Genomic DNA, 22402 nt, shown 5'->3' on the forward strand with positions numbered 1-22402 from the left:
ATACTCGCTCAACCCTAGTCATAACCTTTCTTAACAAGTAAAAAAAAAACTTTGTGTTACCGCAAACATTATATATGTTGTAGTATGGCAAATATTTTTTGCATGATGCATTTTAGAAAAATTCTAGTTAGTTTTCAGTCCCTGTACTGGACTAAGTGAGACTAAGCTGCCATAGAGAGCTCAGCTTGTTGGGAGACACGAGTTGTGTCCTCTCTGATAATCTAAGGAAAGGTTATCAGTGTTTGAAGGGGATCTGTGAGGTCATTTTCAGTGGTGTCACTAATGTATTCCTGGACAGCCTTTTCTGAACTTATAATTTTTATTATTGTACTCATTGTTTCTCGGTATAAGCTTCAGAAGCTAACATGCTTCACAGTCTAACTAGTCTGCTAATTTGTGTGCCACCTATTCATCCATTTGATAATCAATCTGGAAGATGCATGCCCATATGTTTTGTTTCCAACCCTGTTTGATGCCAACGTCACCACATGTAGCATTGGAAATCTCACAAATACGAGGTTACACATTGCGCAGCACATGCGCTGTGTGATTTCCTCATGGAAGTTCCCACAATATGTTACTGCGCATGTGCTGCCCCTCAACGATGTACATCTGAATGTGTTTGGGTGTACTCCATCAATGGATGGCATGTGTGCAACATCACGCTGAAGCCATTGTCCCTCATAAGGACACCTTACAGTGCAGGCATGAGTACTGTGCCAGTATGAGCATACGTGTGATTTCCAGCCCAGCACCTGACAATGAGACAGCCAGCTATTAATTAAAAGAGGGAGGCAGGTGCTAAGTATGTAAATTACCTAGGGTGAATCACCTTATGCTTCATTTGCATAATGTCTAAATTTTGGATTTCTCCGGAATAACGCTACGGGAAGCAATTGGAAAGATATCAATGCATTTATCTTTTCGTTACCTACAGCAGCATATAGATGGTTAATGGAAGTTAACTTTCCTGACAGATTCTTTTTAAGACCTGGGAAAGCCCTTTAAATCTTTCAGATCATCAGTTTAACAATTTCTGTGAAAAAATACATATATTCATATCTAAGCCTACACAGACAAGTAGCTTTACTTCATTAGCAGAACTCTTTTTGCATAGGAAAAAATATAATGGCCTGATTCATTAAGACTGGTGTTTTGCATACCTTTCTTAATGAAAACAGCGCTGGAGTAAGATTCATCTAATTCATTAAGAGACGCACGCTTCCTAATGAATTAGGCTCATCTTACAACTCCACCAGGAATATTACTCCAGTTAGGGACTGGAATGCATTTCTGGCACGGCATGAATGTTGAAGAACTTGCCGGGCAGTCTTGCCACACCATGTCCTGCAATAACTGTGCCCATTTTGGCGAAGATGGACAGAACTAGTATAAAAAAATGCCAAAAGTTGCAAAAAATTTTAGCTGCTTTGAGTTGCGCAAAAATTTTGCGACTTTTGGAGGTATTTTATACCAGAATTCAGGGGAAAAAACACATGATTCAAGCACTAGGTAAAGAGCATGGCATCTTCAGTTTCTGCCTGTTAGACAGTAACACATGAATCTCTCTATCAGATGCACTGGCAGCATGTGGAGACTATTGAACTGGTAAATGACGGCTCGGGTTTGGGCTTTGGAATTGTTGGAGGAAAATCAACTGGAGTTATAGTGAAAACCATTCTACCTGGGGGAATAGCTGATCAGGTATGTGTGATTATTGTACAACCTGCTATTATGGCTTTTATGTGTCACCTTCTTTGCTCTTTGACTCCTGTCCAACTTTTTTGGTAAGCTATGGGTATGTCATAGATTGTAAAGCTTATTTATGTCTATAGATCGTGCTCCATAGACCATCGCAGCCAACTCTCTATAGCTATTGGTGCTGTTCACCAATCTGTAACTCGTGATAAGTGCAGTTTTTTTATATGACTGTATAGGGCCATTGCAAAAGTCCAGGCTTTTGTTCCATGAGGGCTGTCTACGTAAAATTACATAAAATGTCTGATTATGTGCCATGTTTTCCAGATCTTTAACAACCTCTCAAAAAACGTATAGCGTGCAGTTGTCCTATAACTCACTAGCTCCCTGATATCGGACCATCAAAGAATGTTAGTTGCAAAATTTCACTGTGATCATATCAGTGCCATGACCATTGGCATGTGGCCCTAGTTTTACTGAAAGGGTGGTCTATAGAGATGTCTGATTTCATGCAAAGCCATTTGTTATCCAAAGTTTGTATTAGACACACAAATATGTGTTCTAATGATACTGACATGTTTAATTCATCAGCACGGCAGGTTGCGCAGTGGAGACCACATATTAAAAATAGGTGACATAGATCTTGCTGGAATGGGCAGTGAACAAGTTGCCCAGGTTTTGAGACAGTGTGGAAACCGAGTAAAGCTGGTTGTTGCCCGAGGGCCCGTGGGGGATTCGACCGCGGTGGTCTCTACACCGATTCAGATGTCTCCATTGATCCCTGCTGCACCTGAACTGCAGGTTAGAATAAGCGCGCACTCTGTGAAATCTCTTTTGCATGATTTATTCCAGATGTGACTTTCCCCATATAAATATGTATTGGTTGTTTATGGCTAATTAAAGGGAACCTGACATGTTGTGCGCTGTCTGACCTGTGGACAGCATGGTATATAGAAGAAGCTGAGATGAAGGATATGTAGCTTTGTTTAAAAATACTCAGTATAACTTGTATTTATTTATTGAAATCTGTGGTGTATGAGTCCAGTGGGTGGTCCTACCGGTGATTGACAGCAATCTCTGCATGCAGTCATACAAGAAAGACTGTCAATCACTGACTAGGACTGCCCACTGGACTCGTAACAGTCAGACACCAGGGATTTCATTTAATAAAATGCAAGTTTTATTAAACGTTTTCCCCATAAAAATGTCTATCAATCTGATCAACTCCTCATGCTCTATAACATCCTGCCTGCAGATCGGAGAACATTTTCAGTATGACAGGTTCCTTTTAAAACAAGACGTTAGCAGTTCTTCTACAGAACAATCTCAAACCTTTTACGGGCATGCTCTTGGCATGATTTAGCTTCTGGCAATAGTGTTTTCCCCATAGTGATCGTTTGTAAATGAAGTTTACAGTAGATTGATCATCATTCCAAAAAATACCCATAATTTGTGTAGATGTATACATTAATCGGATGCCTCAATTAGATGCCACAAAGTAGCATCTGTCATCATAGGAAGTCATTGTTAAAATGAGTATACATGTACTTTTTTTTACTGAATGCTGCTATTTGGAATAGCAGTCAACTTTGTTTTACAATGGTATCCTGTTTAAAAAAACAAACAAAATTACAACTTTTATCAAATATATATATATAGATAGATAGATATTATTTTTTTTATATATTTATTTTTTTTTTCTTACAATTTTACCAAAAAGCTTAATGCCCTAATATTACAATTCATAGAATAGCGAAAAATAAGGGATAAGCCTCATGACTTTGAACAATATATGTACGAAAAATATTTCTATATAGTTAGTCAATGTACATACCGTACTACACAAAGAGGGAAAAAAAAATATATATTGTGTGACGATATCAGACATATAAAATAACATACATAGGGGAAGGACTGGTCGTATGGTGGTCTCACACCAAAATGTTCTCCTACTACAGAGGCAACCCCCCCCCCCCCACCCTGAAGAAGAGGAATCAATGCCGCCAGTCATCAAAAATAAAAAGAGCAAGTATTACATCTGCCTCAAATAACCATGATAAGTATCATACAAGTAGATACAAAACCCAGATAAACTACCAGAACACACTAAGGTGGCACTATATAGTAGAGAACCGAAATCTAAATATACAAAAATAAAATACAAAGGTGACAAACAGAGAACCAAGATAAGTTATACAACAATAATAGAAACAATCAACAATATGGGTGAATAAAAAATCCCTGCACGCCTACAGTTCCTTGTGACATATTGATGAACAGAGTGAGATCTTTTCTATTATCGTATTAATTATTTTGGTTGTGACCTTTATATTATCCTTTTTTGCAGCATACTATATTTACTTTTCTGCTTTATACCATATAGTGCCAACTTATTGTGTTCTGGTAGTTTAGTTTATCTGTATTTTATGTATCTCCGTAATCTTTTTGGGGTACTTCTGATTATTTGTGGCAGACGGAATGCTTGCCATTTTTTTTTTTGACGACTTATATTGGTTGTTCTTTTTTTTTAGGGGGTGGGGTTAAGTTAGGAGTGAAATAAAATATAATTTATCTATTTTTTTCCTTTGCATTTCTCTTTGGCTAGTCTGTGAATAACACTTGTAGAAAGCATTTTTTGTAGGTGAAATTCCCTTTTTTTATTTATTTTTTATTTTTTTACGTACATGCACTGTGTGTAGGGTCCATCTGAAGCATCAGTTTAACATCTACGTCCGAGCGTATACAGTAACCCATGCCTTAAAGCACTGTGGTCATAGTCTTGGAGTTCTAAAAGCTTCTGGGTACAGTTCATTATGTCTGGTATCTTACTGCACGCCCTGTTAGAGTAACACTATTATAGGAATTTCTACAGTGGGACACTCCCTCTATTTGGTACATCCTAAATCCCATCTAATGATTGTTAAAAAGCATGTACTTGCATCATTTTCAGTGTGGCTCCTACTACAAGAACAACTAATGTTGGGGGCTCCCAGAATTGGATCTGACTAATGTAAATTTGACCCTGTGGAATCTCCATATTGTATCGTGTTTGTAAAATCTTCAACTATAAAGAGATTGGCCACTACTTTTTGATTGATGGTCTATCTGTAGGATAGGTCATCATTATCTGCTCAGTGGGAGTGTGACACCCGTCCCTCCCGCTGATCAGCTGTTTCCAGTGCCAGCTGGAAGTTCTCAGATGTTTCTGGAACTCAGCAGCTCTGACAAAACTATAGTGGCTGTGTGAGATGGTGAAACAGCCCTCGTTACCCATGGGCAGATATATGCACCTGGTTAAAGAGATGGATGGTGAGCCCTGTACATACGGTGCAGCACCTTGCTCACCAGCATGGTATAGATGTCCATATCTGTGTTTGTATAAGTGTAAACATTGCGCCTGTTGTATATAAGTTTATCACCTGCTTGCTGTCAGTAATGACATGGTACTGCTTTGCATGGACTGACATTCCTTTATTTGGCTATAAGAGGCCGCTGTTTCCTAAGCAAATCTGAAAGGTTAGGTCTGCCCAGCAACAGACTGCATGGTCAAAGACAGTTGACAGTTGGATGTGCATCACAGGAAGGAGTAGGACGGCCATCTTGGTGGCCGTTGGAAGTTACTGAGAACAGAGAGAAGATGTGCCGGAGAGGTCCAGTAACATTAGCGCGTAGAAGCATCCCACTGTGACCAGAGCCACAGTGGAGTGGAGCTGACCCTGCTCTTGACCAGATCCTTATCAGGTGGGTGAAGATTGCTGTCAGGAACACTTATGAGAGCTGGAAGTAGGCCAGAACCTAGCACGAGTAATGCAGGATGCCGCTGAGGAGTCAAGCCATAGTACTCTGTGGTACCACTCGACTGTTGGAGGGGAGCCTCATCCGTCTGCATGCATCGGTATTTGTTCGGAGCAGACCCGGGTCAGTAAGATAAATAAGGCGTGCACGCACATTATCACATTTTGTCGACAAAATACCCAAGACTGAGACAGGGCCTTTAGTTAGTTAGATTGGTAAATGGAGCGTGTCAGGCCGCAATTTTTGCCATGATCATTGTCTGGGATTTCCGGTTTCGCTGCTATGTCACCTATTTCTTTGTTATTAAGGACTCTGTGTTTACTATAAATCTCAAATTCACACCAAGACGTTGTTAAAGCACACAACGGACTTTAGGCCATTCCTGACCTTGAACTTGAGAAAGCTTCTGAGGAACATTTATGGTTATTTGAAATTTGTTCACGTTTTTCAACCTTTATTGTTTTGGGGCTAAGCAGCTGCTGCATCTTTATTCATGGTGTAGTCGGGGAAGGATTATTTTTCAGTGTTCACTGAAATCATAACAGGGCAGGGAAGTGTTTGGTTGGGGAATAGAGTTAAATTATTATAAGATTGTAAGCTGTTGTGCTGTACCACTGGTGAGCCCGTATTTCACACCCATTCACTTGTTCTAGATTTAAGGGTATTAACAGGTAATAGGTTGATGGTTTAACCAGGCACGCCAGTAGGTAAAGAATATAGTAAATATAGTTGGCATCTATTGTAGGGCGCCATGCTGTGCAGCACAAGGGTCTTTACCTCCTTGCTGAGTGTCTGTGGACTTCTTTGAATCATTCTCCTTTCTCTGGTACATTTATTCATATATTTAAGTAAAGTGTTTTTTTTTTTTTTTTAATTATTGAACTGATATTGGAGTCGTCTTTCTTGTTCGTGACTTCATTGTATCCTGGGGAGCCCACCCCGGCACACGGCTTACAGCTGCAGCTGGGTACTGCAGAACCACCCCTTATTCTTTAGAATAGGGGTGGATCTGAGGTACCCGGCCTATAGAAGTACTATAGAAATGATGGAGCTGCTATGTTCTTGCAGCATCCGAGAACAGCTAATCGGCGGGAGTGGCGGGTGTCGCACCCCTACTGAGCAGATATATCAAAGGATAGACCATCAATAAAAAAAAGTAGTGGCAAGTCCCTTTAAATTATGTTCACGTAGCTCCCTCAGTGTGTAATAATGTGATCCACACATCAGTAGACATTTATCCGTTGTCATTGGTACATTGTGTGGATTTAATATCTCTGCACTTATTAAATAAACTTGAGTAGTGGCAATTTGGAAATAAATGTGGATAATGAGTTGGGACGCACAGGTTATACATTGTCTACAACTAACTCTTGGGCTTGTTTAAAGTTCTACTATGTAAATGATAGTTGCTCACTATTTTATATACAATGAGTCTTGTTTCTTTTCATCTATTTCATGTCCGCTCCTTTATTCTTAAGGGTAACGGTGAAGTGAAAAGAGAAAAAATTGGTGATAGCTTTGACGTCAAACTATCAAAGAATGCTCAGGGCTTAGGAATCACCATTGCTGGTTACGTTGGTGATAAAAATGCAGGCAAGTCCATTCTGTGCATTACTACCTCTACAAAAATAGTGGCTCTATTCTAGTTGGGACCCCTCTATGATGTCAGTTTGCTTAGAGGAAGTAGAATGTGGGTATGGTGATAGGACGAGCCGCAAAGAGAACAAATCATTACTTGGCTGTTTCTGTATTCGCAGAACCTTCCGGTATTTTTGTGAAAAGCATTACAAAAGACAGTGCTGTTGAGCAGGATGGAAGGATTCATGTTGGTGATCAGATCATTGCTGTAAGTATAAATTACATACAGAATTTTTATGTAATAGTGTACAAGGTGCGTACATGATGACTTGACTTTTTCTACAGATAAATTTCTCCCATAGAGAGTAGTTGTCAAAAAACTTGCACATAAAATGGCATATACCATAACATTTTGGCCTTTCCACAACCTTGACAACATTGCCATCTTTTCAGAACCAAGTCTTCATAGTCAACGCTTGATGCGTAACTTTTTCCCTTCTTCAGAAGGACCCACACATGTGTTAAAGGGAACCTGTCGTCAGGAAAAAATGCTGTTAACCTCCAGATATGCGGTTAATCTGCAAGTTCATAGCGTTACTGACCTGCCCGGTGCCTGCATGTAGCTGAACTCTGCAGGGAGAAAATGAGCTTTATTCTCCCCGGTAGCATTTGGTTTCAGTCACGGGGGCCGGTCAGGTGTGGGTTCAGTCACCTCTCTTTGTATAGAGAGCGGCGGCTGTAACTGCATCTCCGACCCTGACTGACAGCCAGCCTCAATGCAGAGCGAGTGTCAGAGGGCCAGGAGCGTTTGGCTAAGTGTGGGCGTTGGGTAGGTTAGTAACGTAATTAACCCCATATCTGTGGGTTAATAGTGTTTTTTCTGGTGACAGGTTCCCTTTAACACAGTTCACAGTTGGCTTGTCAGCCAAGACTCCTTAGAGGTTGTCCACTACTTTAGTATTGATGACGTATGCTTAGGATAGTTCATCAGTGTCTGAACGGACACCCATCACCCCCAACGATCAGGTGTTATCGGTGTCGGCTGCCAGCCGGAAGTACTCAAATCAATAGGAGACTGATGTGCAGTACCCTGTGGCGGCCACTATCAGAAGACGGAGCAGCTCAGCAAGTAAGTACTTCTGGTCGCCAACACCAGTAACAGTTGATCGGCGGGGTTGACCCCAGGCCGATCAGACATTGATGACCTATCCTAAGGACAGGTCATCAATGTAAAAGTAGTGGACAACCTCTTTAAGCTAACCATATACACTAGATTACTATCGGCCATGTCCCCATACATAGGAATGCTTGGCTTGACCTAGAGTTCCTGTGTTCTCTATAAGAGAGTTGCTGCTAGAATAACCCGATAGTGGCTTATCTCCCCACTGAACAAAAAGATTGGACGATTGAATTCCAACCTACCAAACCTTATCTCGTCTTACATAATGATTTTACAAATGTTAGTGGTTACATTTACTTTTTAAAATTGCACCAAGTTTTCAGCTTCTCTTTTCATTCATTCATTCATTCATCTATATATTCCGTAATGTAGGCTGGATGTGAGGTCTGGGTGTATTGAAGCTGCAACTATTTTCATTAGCTCATATATCAGTTTCTAACCTACACTGATTTCCTTTTTATGCGATTTTTCTTCTTTTATTATAGTCTATTTTCTCTACAATCTTTGAGAGTCTAGATACTCCTCCCCCCCTTCCCCCCCCCCCCCTCCACATTGTGGAAATCTGTGTCGATTTTAGAACTGTTAAAACCTCATGTATGGGGGAAAGAAAATGCCCGATCTTGAACTGGTTCAAATTTAATGTCTACTATTTACGCTTTTTCAACTTTTGTCAAACTTCTGGTCTATTCATAGACACTATCTCTCTATAGAGGAAACAATTTCAAGGTTTCTTTGTGTGATCTGTGCGGAAGTCCATGCAAAACAGGTATCCACCTATTATGAGACTTGGTGGCCAGCCTGAAAATGTCAATATTCAGGATATACAGTGGGAGAAATAAGTATTGAACTTGTCACCAATTTTTAAGTAAATATATTTCTAAAGGTGCTATTGACATGAAATTCTCACCAGATGTCAGTCACAGCCCATCCAATTCACACAAAGAAATCAAACCATAGATGTCCATAAATTAAGTTGTGTGTGTAATGCACACGCCCGGGCTGAGCAGCGTGTGCGTGTGATTCCACTGGACCGTGCCGGAGAGTGAATGCCTGGAGGGGCGTAACTAGGTATTCACCCGATCCGACCAGGGTCGCACGATGGCATACGACGCCAGTGGACCAAGGAGGAACCGAGCAGAGGGACCAGGTGCTACTCCAGGACAGACCCCGGACACGGCTGTTGACCCACACAGGGGAATACAGGAACAGACTGGTTAGGCTGGCACACAGACTGGTGGGTATAGGCAGGCACGGGGGTACAGGCAAGCACGGCTAGAGTGCAGACAGGGAGGCACTAGCAGGTAGGAACACCGGCGGGATAGGACCCAGTACACACTGGGACTCAGGAACAGAACCACAGATGTGGCGGACAAACACAGCAGAGTGAGGCCGCCCAGAGAGGTGAGCGAGAGCGGGGCAGGACGAGACCGCCTGGAGCGGTGAGCAAGAGTAGAGCAGGACGAGGCCGCCTGGAGCGGAGAGAAAGAGGTCAGAGCAGAGCGAGACTGCCGGAGCGGTGAGCAAAGGCAGAGCAGGCTAGAACCGTCGGAGCGGTGAGCAAAGGCAGAGCAGGCTAGAACCGCCGGAGCGGTGAGCAAAGGCAGAGCAGGCTAGAACCGCCGGAGCGGTGAGCAAAGGCAGAGCAGGCTAGAACCGCCGGAGCGGTGAGCAAAGGCAGAGCAGGCTAGAACCGCCGGAGCGGTGAGCAAAGGCAGAGCAGGCTAGAACCGCCGGAGCGGTGAGCAAAGGCAGAGCAGGGGGGACAGGGCTCTGTTCACACGGAACAGACAGGAAGGGAAAGGCAGAACCAGATACCCACAGGGTACTTGCAGTGAAGTAGCGAGTGGACCACAAACTCACAAACGGGAGTACAGTGACAACGAGCAGGAGTTAGGTACGAGTTCAGACTCTGCAGAAAAAGGAAAGGTACGGACATAGAGAAACACGGGAAACAGGCTAGAAGAGTATACAGACAAGAACAGACACAGTAGCAAGATACAGGAGCGGGTCTAGGAAATCGGCCCCTAGAAGGCGGGAGGAACAGGCTAGGAGCGTGTTCAGACAGGCCTGGAAATACAGCCTCCAGGATAGGCAGACAAGAGAACACAGAAGGGACCTGGCACATTCAGAGTGCAAGAGCACACTAAATGAAACACAATGCTCAGGCATGTGTTAATTGGAGCAGCTGGTTTAAATACCAGGTGACCAACAGCAATAGGCTGAGGACGCACAAGGGGTGTGCCTGCAGCAGGTACAAAAAGCAGGAAGTGATCGGGCGCCGCCCTTAAGCAGCAGCACACAGAAGCAAACAGACAGCATGGAGGGAAGCCAGAGAGACATTCTGGATTGGAGATCAAGTGCGCGCTCTTGCACAGTGGGAGATGGACCACTATGCAAGGACGCCGCCAGGTATGTTACAGTGTGTAATAATGAGAAATGACACAGGGAAAAAGTATTGAACATGCTTACTGAAATTTATTTAATACTTCGTACAAAAGCCTTTGTTGTTCATGACAGCTTCAATACTCATCCTGTATGGAGTAACTAGTCGCATGCATTGCTCAGGTGTGATTTTGGCCCATTCTTCCACACAAACACTCTTCAAATCCTGAATGTTTCGTGGGCTTCTTATATGAACTCTGAGCTTTAGTTCCTTCCATAAATTTTCTATTGAATTAAAGTCAGGTGATTGGCTGGGCCATTCCTGCAGCTGTATTTTTCTCTCTCTCAAACCCGTTGAGAGTTTCCTTGGCTGTGTGTTTGGCATAATTGTCTTGCTGAATTGTCCATCCTCGTTTTAATCTTCATCATGCTGGCGGCAGATTTTTCTCAAGAATGTCTCAGTACATTTGTCCATGCAACCTTCCTTCAATCATATGAAGTTTTCCAGTGCCATATACTGAAAACCAGCCCCACATCATGATGTTCCCACCTCCGAACTTTACTGTTGGTATGGTGTTTTTGGGGGTGCCTTTTTGACTTTCAAATATGGTGTGTTTTATGGCAGCCAAAGAGTTAAATTTTGGCATCATCTGACCAGATGATTGTATTCTCTCAGTATTTCACAGGCTTGTCTAAATGTTGTTGAGCAAACTTTAAACGCACTTAAACATGTTTTCAGTTCAACAATGGACTCTTGCGTGGTAAGCATTTCATACAGACCATGGAGGTTGAGTGCATTACTTAATAGTTTACTTTGAAACAATTGCATCTGCCTATTCCAAGTCTTTCTGTAGCTCTTCACAGGTGGTCCTTGGCTCTTCGACAACTCTTCTGATATAATTTTTTCACTCCTCTGTCTAAAATGCTACGGGGGGAAGCACCTGATTGTAGCCGGTTTTTGGTGAAATTATGTTTTTTCCACTTCCATATTCTGGCCCCAACAGCGCTCATTGGAACCTTCAGTAGTTTAGAAATTCTTCTGTAACCAATGCCACCAGTATGTTTTACAGCAATAAGGTTGCGAAGGTGTTGAGACAGCTCACTGGTTTTACCCATCATGAGATGTTTCTTGTGTGACACCTTTTTATAGGCCATCAGTTGAACCAGCTGATATTACACTGCTCAAAAAAATAAAGGGAACACTCAAATAACACATCCTATATCTGAATGAATGAAATATTCTCATTGAATACTTTGTTCTGTACAAAATTGAATGTGCTGACAACAAAATCACACAAAAATCATCAATGGAAATCAAGTTTGTTAACCAATGAAGGCCTGGATTTGGAGTCACCCCCAAAATTAAAGTGGAAAAACACACTACTAGCTGATCCAACCTTGATGTAATGTCCTTAAAACAAGTCAAAATGAGGCTCAGTATTGTGTGTGGCCTCCACGTGCCTGTATGACCTCCCTACAACGTCTGGGCATGTTCCTGATGAGGTTGCGGATGGTCTCCTGTGGGATCTCCTCCCAGACCTGGACTAAAGCATCCGCCAACTCCTGGACAGTCTGTGGTGCAACGTGATGTTGGTGGATGGAGCGAGACATGATGTCCCAGATGTGCTCAATCGGATTCAGGTCTGGGGAATGGGCGGGCCAGTCCATAGCTTCAATGCCTTCATCTTGCAGGAACTGCTGACACACTCCAGCCACATGAGGTCTGGCATTGTCCTGCATTAGGAGGAACCCAGGGCCAACCGCACCAGCATATGGTCTCACAAGGGGTCTGAGGATCTCATCTTGGTACCTAATGGCAGTCAGGCTACCTCTGGCGAGCACATGGAGGGCTGTGCGGCCCTCCAAAGAAATGGCACCCCACACCATTACTGACCAACTGCCAAACCGGTCATGCTGAAGGATGTTGCAGGCAGCCGATCGCTCTCCATGGCGTCTCCAGACTCTGTCATGTCTGTCTCATGTGCTCAGTGTGAACCTGCTTTCATCTGTGAAGAGCACAGGGCGCAAGTGACGAGTTTGCCAATCCTGGTATTCTGTGGCAAATGCCAAGTGTCCTGCATGGTGTTGGGCTGTGAGCACAACCCCCATCTGTGGACGTCAGGCCCTCATACCACCCTCATGGAGTCGGTTTCTAACCGTTTGTGCAGACACATGCACATTTGTGGCCTGCTGGAGGTCCTTTTGCAGGGCTCTGACTGTGCTCCTCCTGTTCCTCCTTGCACAAAGGCGGAGGTAACGGTCCTGCTGCTGGGTTGTTGCCCTCCTATGGCTCCCTCCACATCTCCTGGTATCTGCTCCATGCTCTGGACACTGCTGGCAGACACAGCTCCCCTTTTTGCCACAGCTCGCACTGATGTGCCATCCTGGATGAACTGCACTACCTAAACAACTTCTGTGGGTTGTACTGTAGACACAGCCTCATGCTACTGTATCTCTAGGGGTGAGAGCAATGGCAAAATGAAAAAGTGACCAAAACAACAGCCAAAAAGGATGAGAACAGAGAAATGGTCTGTGATCACCACATGCAGAACCACTCCTTTATAGGGGGTGTCTTGCTTATTGCCTATCATTTCTGCCAGTTGTCTGTTCCATTTGCACAACAGCAAGAGAAACTGATTCACAATCATTGTTTCTTCATAACTGGACAGGTAGATTTCACAGAAGTGTTATTGACTTGGAGTTTGTGTTGTTTAAGGCTGAGTTCACACGATGCGTTTTTAATGCGTTTCTGCGGTGTTTTTGCAGTTGCATAAACGCCGTGGAAACGCATGGTAGAAGGGCAGCAATGTTCCCCAATTGAAATCCGCATGTGCTGTGCCCATGATGCGGATTTTTCCGCAGCGTAAACGCTGCGCTCAAAAATCCGCAGCATGTCAATTAATTTTGCGGAAACGCTGCTTTTTTGGCGCCATTGACTTGCATTAGACCGCATGGAATCCGCATCACTGTATATGTTGATGCGCTTTTCATGCGGTCTAATGTGCGGATGGTACCCGGGTGTGGAGGAGAGGACTCTCATCCAGACCCAGGTACCATTAAAAAAAAAAATAAATAAATAAAATAAAAAATATATATATACTCACCTTCTGACGGCAGGCGCAGCGCTCCTGCTTGGTTCCCGGCACTTCGCGGTTGAATGAAGAAGGACCTTCGCTGACGTCAGAGTCATGTGACGGGTCACGTGACGCTGACGTCTGCAGGTCCTTCAGTCTTCACTGCCGGTAGCCGGGACCGAGCGAAGAAGGACACTGGGGGCCATCAGAGGGTAAAGTATATATTTATTTTTTATTTTTTGACATTCACACACTATATAAATCCATGCCGGTTGCATGGATTTATATGGTGTGAAGTTGACAAGCACTTTCCAAGTGATGCTAAAATCGCTTGGGAAACGCTTGTCAACCCTCATGCGGAAATGAAAGTGAAGACCGCTTCATTTCCGCATGTCCCTGGCAGGAAACCGCATGTACAATCCGCATGCACAATCCGCATGCGTTTTTTGCTGCCAGAGAGATGCAGAAACGCTCAGGAAAAAATCCGGAGCATTTCTGCAGCGTGTGCACATACCCTCAGTCTTCCCTTTATTATTTTGAGCAGTGTACTTTTCACAAAGTGGTAGGATTGCTTTCTAATTACTGATAGATTTCAGCTGGTGTCATGCCTTTCCATGGCTTTTTGCAACTCTTTCTTCATGTATTGAATACTTTTTCCCTGTGTCAGTTCTCATTATTACACAGAACTTAATTTATGGACATCTATGGTTGGATTTCTTTGCCTGTGTGGATTGGATGGGTTGTTACCAACATCTGGTGAGAATTTCATGTTGCTAGCACTTTTAGAAATATATTTACTTAGAAAATTGCTCAATATCTATTTCACCCCCTGTATTGGAAAATGGAAAAAATAATCAACAAACATTTTTTCAAATATTTGACTATTTTATAATAGTTATATAATAATGCTTTACCTTAAGTAATATTTTTTTTTACCAATCGACAGTGTGTGAAGGTAGTTTATTTTTTTTCTATGATGTATTAGTCAGTGACTCCTTCTCTTTATGTTCCATATAGAGTAAAGCAGATGGTGGAATATATTCTTAAGAGGGTGTGTTGTTTGTTTTATAAAAGAACAAAGATTATTTAAAAATGAAAATCTGGACATCAATCTGTTCTGTACATCCATCTATAATAAAATAACTGCAACTAAAAGGGTTTTTCATCATGTCTAGGTTGATGGAACCAATCTGCAGGGCTTCACCAACCAGCAAGCTGTGGAAGTTCTGCGTCACACAGGGCAGACCGTCCATCTAACTCTGGTTAGGAGGGGACACAAGCAAGATGTTGTCCCAGCACAAACTGAAGAATGTGGCAGATCAGCCGAGCAAACTGTGGCTCTAGAAAATGTAGAGGATGACCCAGGTAAAATCTTTAGATCAATGATTTCTCAAGATGTCTGGATGATATCTGAATGGTCAGTGACATTTGGACAAGTCTTTGAGTTATGGTTATATGTCAATGTGTTACATTTTTTTGTTATCTGTTGTCTTCTTATACATTTTTCTGAGAAATCTAAGTGCCAACTCATCTGATCATTCTTGTATCTGATTTTACTCACTCTTTTGGGTTTTCCAAGGACAATTATCATGTAGCATTTATTATAATGTTAGTGTCTGTCAGCTAGGTATATTGTGCTTTCTTATATTACTTTCATACAAAGCGTTAATGCATACTTATGTTATTATTCAGAATTATGTGCAAGCTGTGCTGTGTCCACGTTACCAGTCATACCTGATGTAGATGAGCAGGAGAGACTATATTGCCAGTTTTTGAGATGTTCTCAGGTTATAAAAACGCTTCCAAAAAAAGTGCAAATCGATTTGCAACACCTCTTCCATCGGTCACGTAGGTAATCTATGGTTGCTGGATGGGAGCCCGCTGAGCCCGCTCTTACCCAATGACATCCATGGTTCTTCCATGATAGGAGGCTTTTCTCAGAGCTCCGATGCAGCGACTACAGATTACCGATGTGGTCAAGGGACCTGGTGCTACAAATCGATTCATGCGCTCTCTATTGAGTGCATATCTTAGCAAGCTTTAGTTGCAAAGTCCAGGAGAACGTTAACACCTTAGCCGCGGCTTACACTATTGGTGTATAGCTTGGGCTCCACACTATGGTGCGCGGGTGTTGGCTATGTTATAAAGCCAGCCCCAACAGTAACTTATATGATTGGAACTAGCTCTGCTCGCAGTTTAACCTCTAAATGTCGATGTCAAACATGATGGTGGCACTTAACAGGCTTTCAACATGGCGGCCATTACTTCTGATTGTCACTCCGCATGTCATGACTGTAAGGTGGCGATCAGTCACCGTTGCATCTCGGGCCTTTCTGAAGGTCCCCATGGCTTCCATGTGAGAGCGCTTATGAAGCTCAGTCAGTGGCTGGACTACATAGATCATCAATTTCACAATACGCTGCTAGAGACAGAGGTGATTAAGCGATTGCAGGTTGAAATCTCCTAAAGGGACTAATTAAAAATGTAAAAAAAAAAACTTTAAATTTTTTTTTAAAAAAGTAAAGAAAAAAAAACTCCCCATAATATGAAAGCTAAATCGCCAACTTTTCCTCAAACATAAACAACAAATTGCTGAAAAGAAATACAAAATTAGCATATTTGGTATTGCCATGTGCATAATTGCTTGAACTAATAAAATCTAAAAAATAATTCCATAAAGTGAATGCCAAAAGAGAAAAATAAATGGCAAAGCTGGAATTGGTGTGTTTTTGTTGCCGTAATCTCCCCCCAATAATGTGAGGTAATTAAAATATCTTATGTACCCCAAAATGGTATTGGTCAAAAAATCACTTCAGTTCTGAAAATATACCAGCCCTTACATGTGCTCCATCAACGGATATGTGCACTTTATAATGGCCTCCACACAGCCTGCCGCACTTTATAATGGCCTCCACACAGCCTGCCGCACTTTATAATGGCCTCCACACAGCCTGCCGCACTTTATAATGGCCTCCACACAGCCTGCCGCACTTTATAATGGCCTCCACACAGCCTGCCGCACTTTATAATGGCCTCCACACAGCCTGCCGCACTTTATAATGGCCTCCACACAGCCTGCCGCACTTTATAATGGCCTCCACACAGCCTGCCGCACTTTATAATGGCCTCCACACAGCCTGCCGCACTTTATAATGGCCTCCACACAGCCTGCCGCACTTTATAATGGCCTCCACACAGCCTGCCGCACTTTATAATGGCCTCCACACAGCCTGCCGCACTTTATAATGGCCTCCACACAGCCTGCCGCACTTTATAATGGCCTCCACACAGCCTGCCGCACTTTATAATGGCCTCCACACAGCCTGCCGCACTTTATAATGGCCTCCACACAGCCTGCCGCACTTTATAATGGCCTCCACACAGCCTGCCGCACTTTATAATGGCCTCCACACAGCCTGCCGCACTTTATAATGGCCTCCACACAGCCTGCCGCACTTTATAATGGCCTCCACACAGCCTGCCGCACTTTATAATGGCCTCCACACAGCCTGCCGCACTTTATAATGGCCTCCACACAGCCTGCCGCACTTTATAATGGCCTCCACACAGCCTGCCGCACTTTATAATGGCCTCCACACAGCCTGCCGCACTTTATAATGGCCTCCACACAGCCTGCCGCACTTTATAATGGCCTCCACACAGCCTGCCGCACTTTATAATGGCCTCCACACAGCCTGCCGCACTTTATAATGGCCTCCACACAGCCTGCCGCACTTTATAATGGCCTCCACACAGCCTGCCGCACTTTATAATGGCCTCCACACAGCCTGCCGCACTTTATAATGGCCTCCACACAGCCTGCCGCACTTTATAATGGCCTCCACACAGCCTGCCGCACTTTATAATGGCCTCCACACAGCCTGCCGCACTTTATAATGGCCTCCACACAGCCTGCCGCACTTTATAATGGCCTCCACACAGCCTGCCGCACTTTATAATGGCCTCCACACAGCCTGCCGCACTTTATAATGGCCTCCACACAGCCTGCCGCACTTTATAATGGCCTCCACACAGCCTGCCGCACTTTATAATGGCCTCCACACAGCCTGCCGCACTTTATAATGGCCTCCACACAGCCTGCCGCACTTTATAATGGCCTCCACACAGCCTGCCGCACTTTATAATGGCCTCCACACAGCCTGCCGCACTTTATAATGGCCTCCACACAGCCTGCCGCACTTTATAATGGCCTCCACACAGCCTGCCGCACTTTATAATGGCCTCCACACAGCCTGCCGCACTTTATAATGGCCTCCACACAGCCTGCCGCACTTTATAATGGCCTCCACACAGCCTGCCGCACTTTATAATGGCCTCCACACAGCCTGCCGCACTTTATAATGGCCTCCACACAGCCTGCCGCACTTTATAATGGCCTCCACACAGCCTGCCGCACTTTATAATGGCCTCCACACAGCCTGCCGCACTTTATAATGGCCTCCACACAGCCTGCCGCACTTTATAATGGCCTCCACACAGCCTGCCGCACTTTATAATGGCCTCCACACAGCCTGCCGCACTTTATAATGGCCTCCACACAGCCTGCCGCACTTTATAATGGCCTCCACACAGCCTGCCGCACTTTATAATGGCCTCCACACAGCCTGCCGCACTTTATAATGGCCTCCACACAGCCTGCCGCACTTTATAATGGCCTCCACACAGCCTGCCGCACTTTATAATGGCCTCCACACAGCCTGCCGCACTTTATAATGGCCTCCACACAGCCTGCCGCACTTTATAATGGCCTCCACACAGCCTGCCGCACTTTATAATGGCCTCCACACAGCCTGCCGCACTTTATAATGGCCTCCACACAGCCTGCCGCACTTTATAATGGCCTCCACACAGCCTGCCGCACTTTATAATGGCCTCCACACAGCCTGCCGCACTTTATAATGGCCTCCACACAGCCTGCCGCACTTTATAATGGCCTCCACACAGCCTGCCGCACTTTATAATGGCCTCCACACAGCCTGCCGCACTTTATAATGGCCTCCACACAGCCTGCCGCACTTTATAATGGCCTCCACACAGCCTGCCGCACTTTATAATGGCCTCCACACAGCCTGCCGCACTTTATAATGGCCTCCACACAGCCTGCCGCACTTTATAATGGCCTCCACACAGCCTGCCGCACTTTATAATGGCCTCCACACAGCCTGCCGCACTTTATAATGGCCTCCACACAGCCTGCCGCACTTTATAATGGCCTCCACACAGCCTGCCGCACTTTATAATGGCCTCCACACAGCCTGACGCACTTTATAATGGCCTCCACACAGCCTGACGCATTTTATAATGGCCTCCACACAGCCTGACGCACTTTATAATGGCCTCCACACAGCCTGCCGCACTTTATAATGGCCTCCACACAGCCTGCCGCACTTTATAATGGCCTCCACACAGCCTGCCGCACTTTATAATGGCCTCCACACAGCCTGCCGCACTTTATAATGGCCTCCACACAGCCTGACGCACTTTATAATGGCCTCCACACAGCCTGACGCACTTTATAATGGCCTCCACACAGCCTGACGCACTTTATAATGGCCTCCACACAGCCTGACGCACTTTATAATGGCCTCCACACAGCCTGTCGCACTTTATAATGGCCTCCACACAGCCTGTCGCACTTTATAATGGCCTCCACACAGCCTGTCGCACTTTATAATGGCCTCCACACAGCCTGTCGCACTTTATAATGGCCTCCACACAGCCTGTCGCACTTTATAATGGCCTCCACACAGCCTGACGCACTTTATAATGGCCTCCACACAGCCTGACGCACTTTATAATGGCCTCCACACAGCCTGACGCACTTTATAATGGCCTCCACACAGCCTGACGCACTTTATAATGGCCTCCACACAGCCTGACACATTTTATGATTGTCTTTCCACATCATAATAGTCCCACACAGCCTTCCGCACAGTAAAATAGTCCCCCACATCTTCACATTCATTATAATGATCCCCATATAGTTTAATTGCCCCCATACAGCCCTGTACACAGTGGAATGGCCCCCACACAGTATAATGGCAACACAGACCCTTTGCTTGCCCCCACAGTTCTACACTTACAGTTGATAGCTCCAAAAGCTCTGCACACTTTATGATGGCCCCACATTCCTTTACACCAGGAATGTCACACTCAAACACAGAGGGTCAAATTGAAAAATGTGGACAAAGTTGCTGGCAAGCCAGTATACAGAATAATGTGCCCTAGAAAGTCCTCCATACAGAATAATGGCCCCACATAGGGATGGCTGTTCTGCTGTCGTGGGCCAAATCTAACCACCCTGCTGGCCAGATTATGCCCACGGCCAGAAATTGACATGTATGCTTTACACACATTATGATGACCCCTCAGTATATCCCCTGCACACAGTAAATCCCGACACAAGTAGTCATTGGTAAAATAAAATTAAAAAGAAAACTACTCTGCTCTCCTCGTTTTCCTGCTGCTCCGGTCTCTGCAGTGTGTGGTCTTAAGCTCCGCACAGCGGGCGCGATGTAGTGAGATCATTGCGCCTGCTGCACTGAGTCTCGGAGCTCAGATTTAGTGAATGATGGAACAAAGAGCTGACAGTTTCCTGATCCATCATTGCTTTCACCTGTATCTGTATCCAGGATGCACATACTGTACCCCCAACTCTGCTGCTATTGGCATTATGCCATTGCAAAGGGGGTATCTCGCGCTAGACTGTGCACTGTCCTTTGGTGGACTGGGACTCTGCCCCTGCTCTTAGAGGGTTCAGCCCTCTGCAGGGGGACTTCTTGGACTATTGTGATTGCAGTTTATATGCCATAGTATGTTGTGAATTACTTTCATGTGTGCCATTTACTTTATTTTACAGAAAGTACTATGAAAACTCAACTGCTATCATCAGTGATCAGTACAACTGTCAAACAGCCTGCATCAAAAGGAAAAAGCATAGAAACAGGTAGAGGTTTCCATAGTCTGCTGCATGGGAAAGCATTCTGCCACAATCTGTCAGTGGTGGAGTTGGCCAGCTGTCCCTTAGATCTTTCTTCTAGCTATACTGTGGTATCCGACAGTTCTAGCTTATTTCAAGAATATATTTAAAAAGTTCAATTGACCCGCATCTTTAGTTGGAGCCATTTCAAAAAATTGCATATGCTGGTATTATTTCTTTGTGATGTAAAGTAAAGAATGACAATATGGGTATTATCACATTTTGTGTCATGTTTGAGTAAGGTATGGAACTGAGCTATAGAGAAATTATTTTCAGAAGAACTTCAGGCAATAATTGCTATCATTTTCATTCATTGTACGCTATTACATTTGCACTGTATGGTCTTTGTATGAGACAAAGAAACAGGTCCTGGGGTGTTCAGGGGAGATTCACACCATGATTTTCTACACTAAATACATATGTTTAAAATGTGTTAAAATGATACTAAAATCTATTTTTTTTTTATATTTCTAAGCACCTGTCATCTGCCCAAAATTGTCATTAGTAGGTTGTTCTGTCAGAAATCATGAAGACGTAGGAAGACTTTCTAACTTAAAGCACCACTTCTCTGTTTTCTTTTTATTGCACCACTGGAGTGGTGCTTTAAATGTAATTCCCCTGTCTCATACTCACCTGCTGCCGCCTTCATCCAGCATCGCACCGTTCGGTCTCTGGCAAAAATGGACTTGCCGGCAGCTCCAGTGTTTCTTGGAGCGCGCCGGAGGTCACTGTTCACTGCATCTCTGTGAGCCTCGTTCTCGCTCTTTTATACTTGCATTGAGCTCTTATGATGTAACTTCTAACTTACGGCCAGTTGGACGTTATGGGCACAAAATGGCGGCGTGGGACCAAAGCGGTGTCCGTAAAAGATAAAGCCGCTGGAAGAAGAGTATATGACCTGTGGCAGGAGGCTTACATTTTAAGCGCCACTTCAATGCTGGAAACAAACAAATGCTGGAGTGGTGCTTTAAAGGAGTTATCTGGGATTTTGGGGTGATTTGGCTATGGGGCTAAGAACATATCGGCAGGTAATTGCTAACTACCTGCTTGTTCTGCACTGCGACGATCTGTTCAGGCTCAGAGGCGTCATGGACTGCTCCTGTTTCTGTTGTCATTTTTTTGACAGAGCAGTTTCTTCTCTTCCGCTCTACTCTGTGTACAGGACACCACTGCCGATATCATTTTGATTGACAGCCGGTTCTCCGCTGCCTAACTGCGGAGAGCTGGCTGTCAATCGGCATGTTGTCTGCAGTGACCCTCTGTCGACAGAGCAGTCCAAAAGTGAAAGAGCTGCTTTGTTGATATGAGGTAAAATGAAGCCAGATAATCGCCGCTTGAGCCGTAACAGATCATTGCAGCATAGAGCAGCCAGATAGTTAGCAACTACCTGCCAGTAAGTTCTTAGCGCCATAGCAAAAAAAAAAAAAAAAAGCCCCGGGTAACCCCTTTAACAACTACTCACCATAAATTTGCAGTGGTTAGCCTGGTCTTTAAACCCTTGCCACTTCCCATATATGCTACAAGTTCAAAAGGGTTGTCTAGGATCTTTAAAAGGCTAAGTGCAGGAAATGTTTTAAAATAAACCATAGTCACCTATACAATCTGCCTCTACTTCAGCTCAAACAATCCCTGCTGGTCCTTCAACAATGACATAGAATCATAGAATCATAGAATGGTAGAGTTGGAGGCGACCTC

The 22402-nt window shown here is 44.3% G+C and overlaps 1 protein-coding gene across 12 annotated transcripts in view; it reads left to right on the plus strand.

Annotated features, from left to right (window-relative positions):
• The window catches only part of MPDZ (multiple PDZ domain crumbs cell polarity complex component), a 202584-nt gene that overhangs the window by 33034 nt on the left and 147148 nt on the right, over positions 1 to 22402 (plus strand). For all 12 annotated transcript variants that reach the window (XM_073668027.1, XM_073668043.1, XM_073668066.1 and 9 more), the window contains exons 7-12: positions 1576 to 1704; positions 2290 to 2499; positions 6972 to 7086; positions 7251 to 7339; positions 14883 to 15072; positions 20588 to 20674. In XM_073668027.1, coding sequence (XP_073524128.1) covers positions 1576 to 1704; positions 2290 to 2499; positions 6972 to 7086; positions 7251 to 7339; positions 14883 to 15072; positions 20588 to 20674 — 820 coding nt within the window. The remainder of the gene's footprint in view (positions 1 to 1575; positions 1705 to 2289; positions 2500 to 6971; positions 7087 to 7250; positions 7340 to 14882; positions 15073 to 20587; positions 20675 to 22402) is intronic.

The sequence above is a fragment of the Phyllobates terribilis genome, unplaced genomic scaffold, assembly GCF_046119375.1.
Source record: "Phyllobates terribilis strain yellow unplaced genomic scaffold, ASM4611937v1 Scaffold_1__5_contigs__length_1240528914, whole genome shotgun sequence".
NCBI lineage: Eukaryota > Metazoa > Chordata > Amphibia > Anura > Dendrobatidae > Phyllobates > Phyllobates terribilis.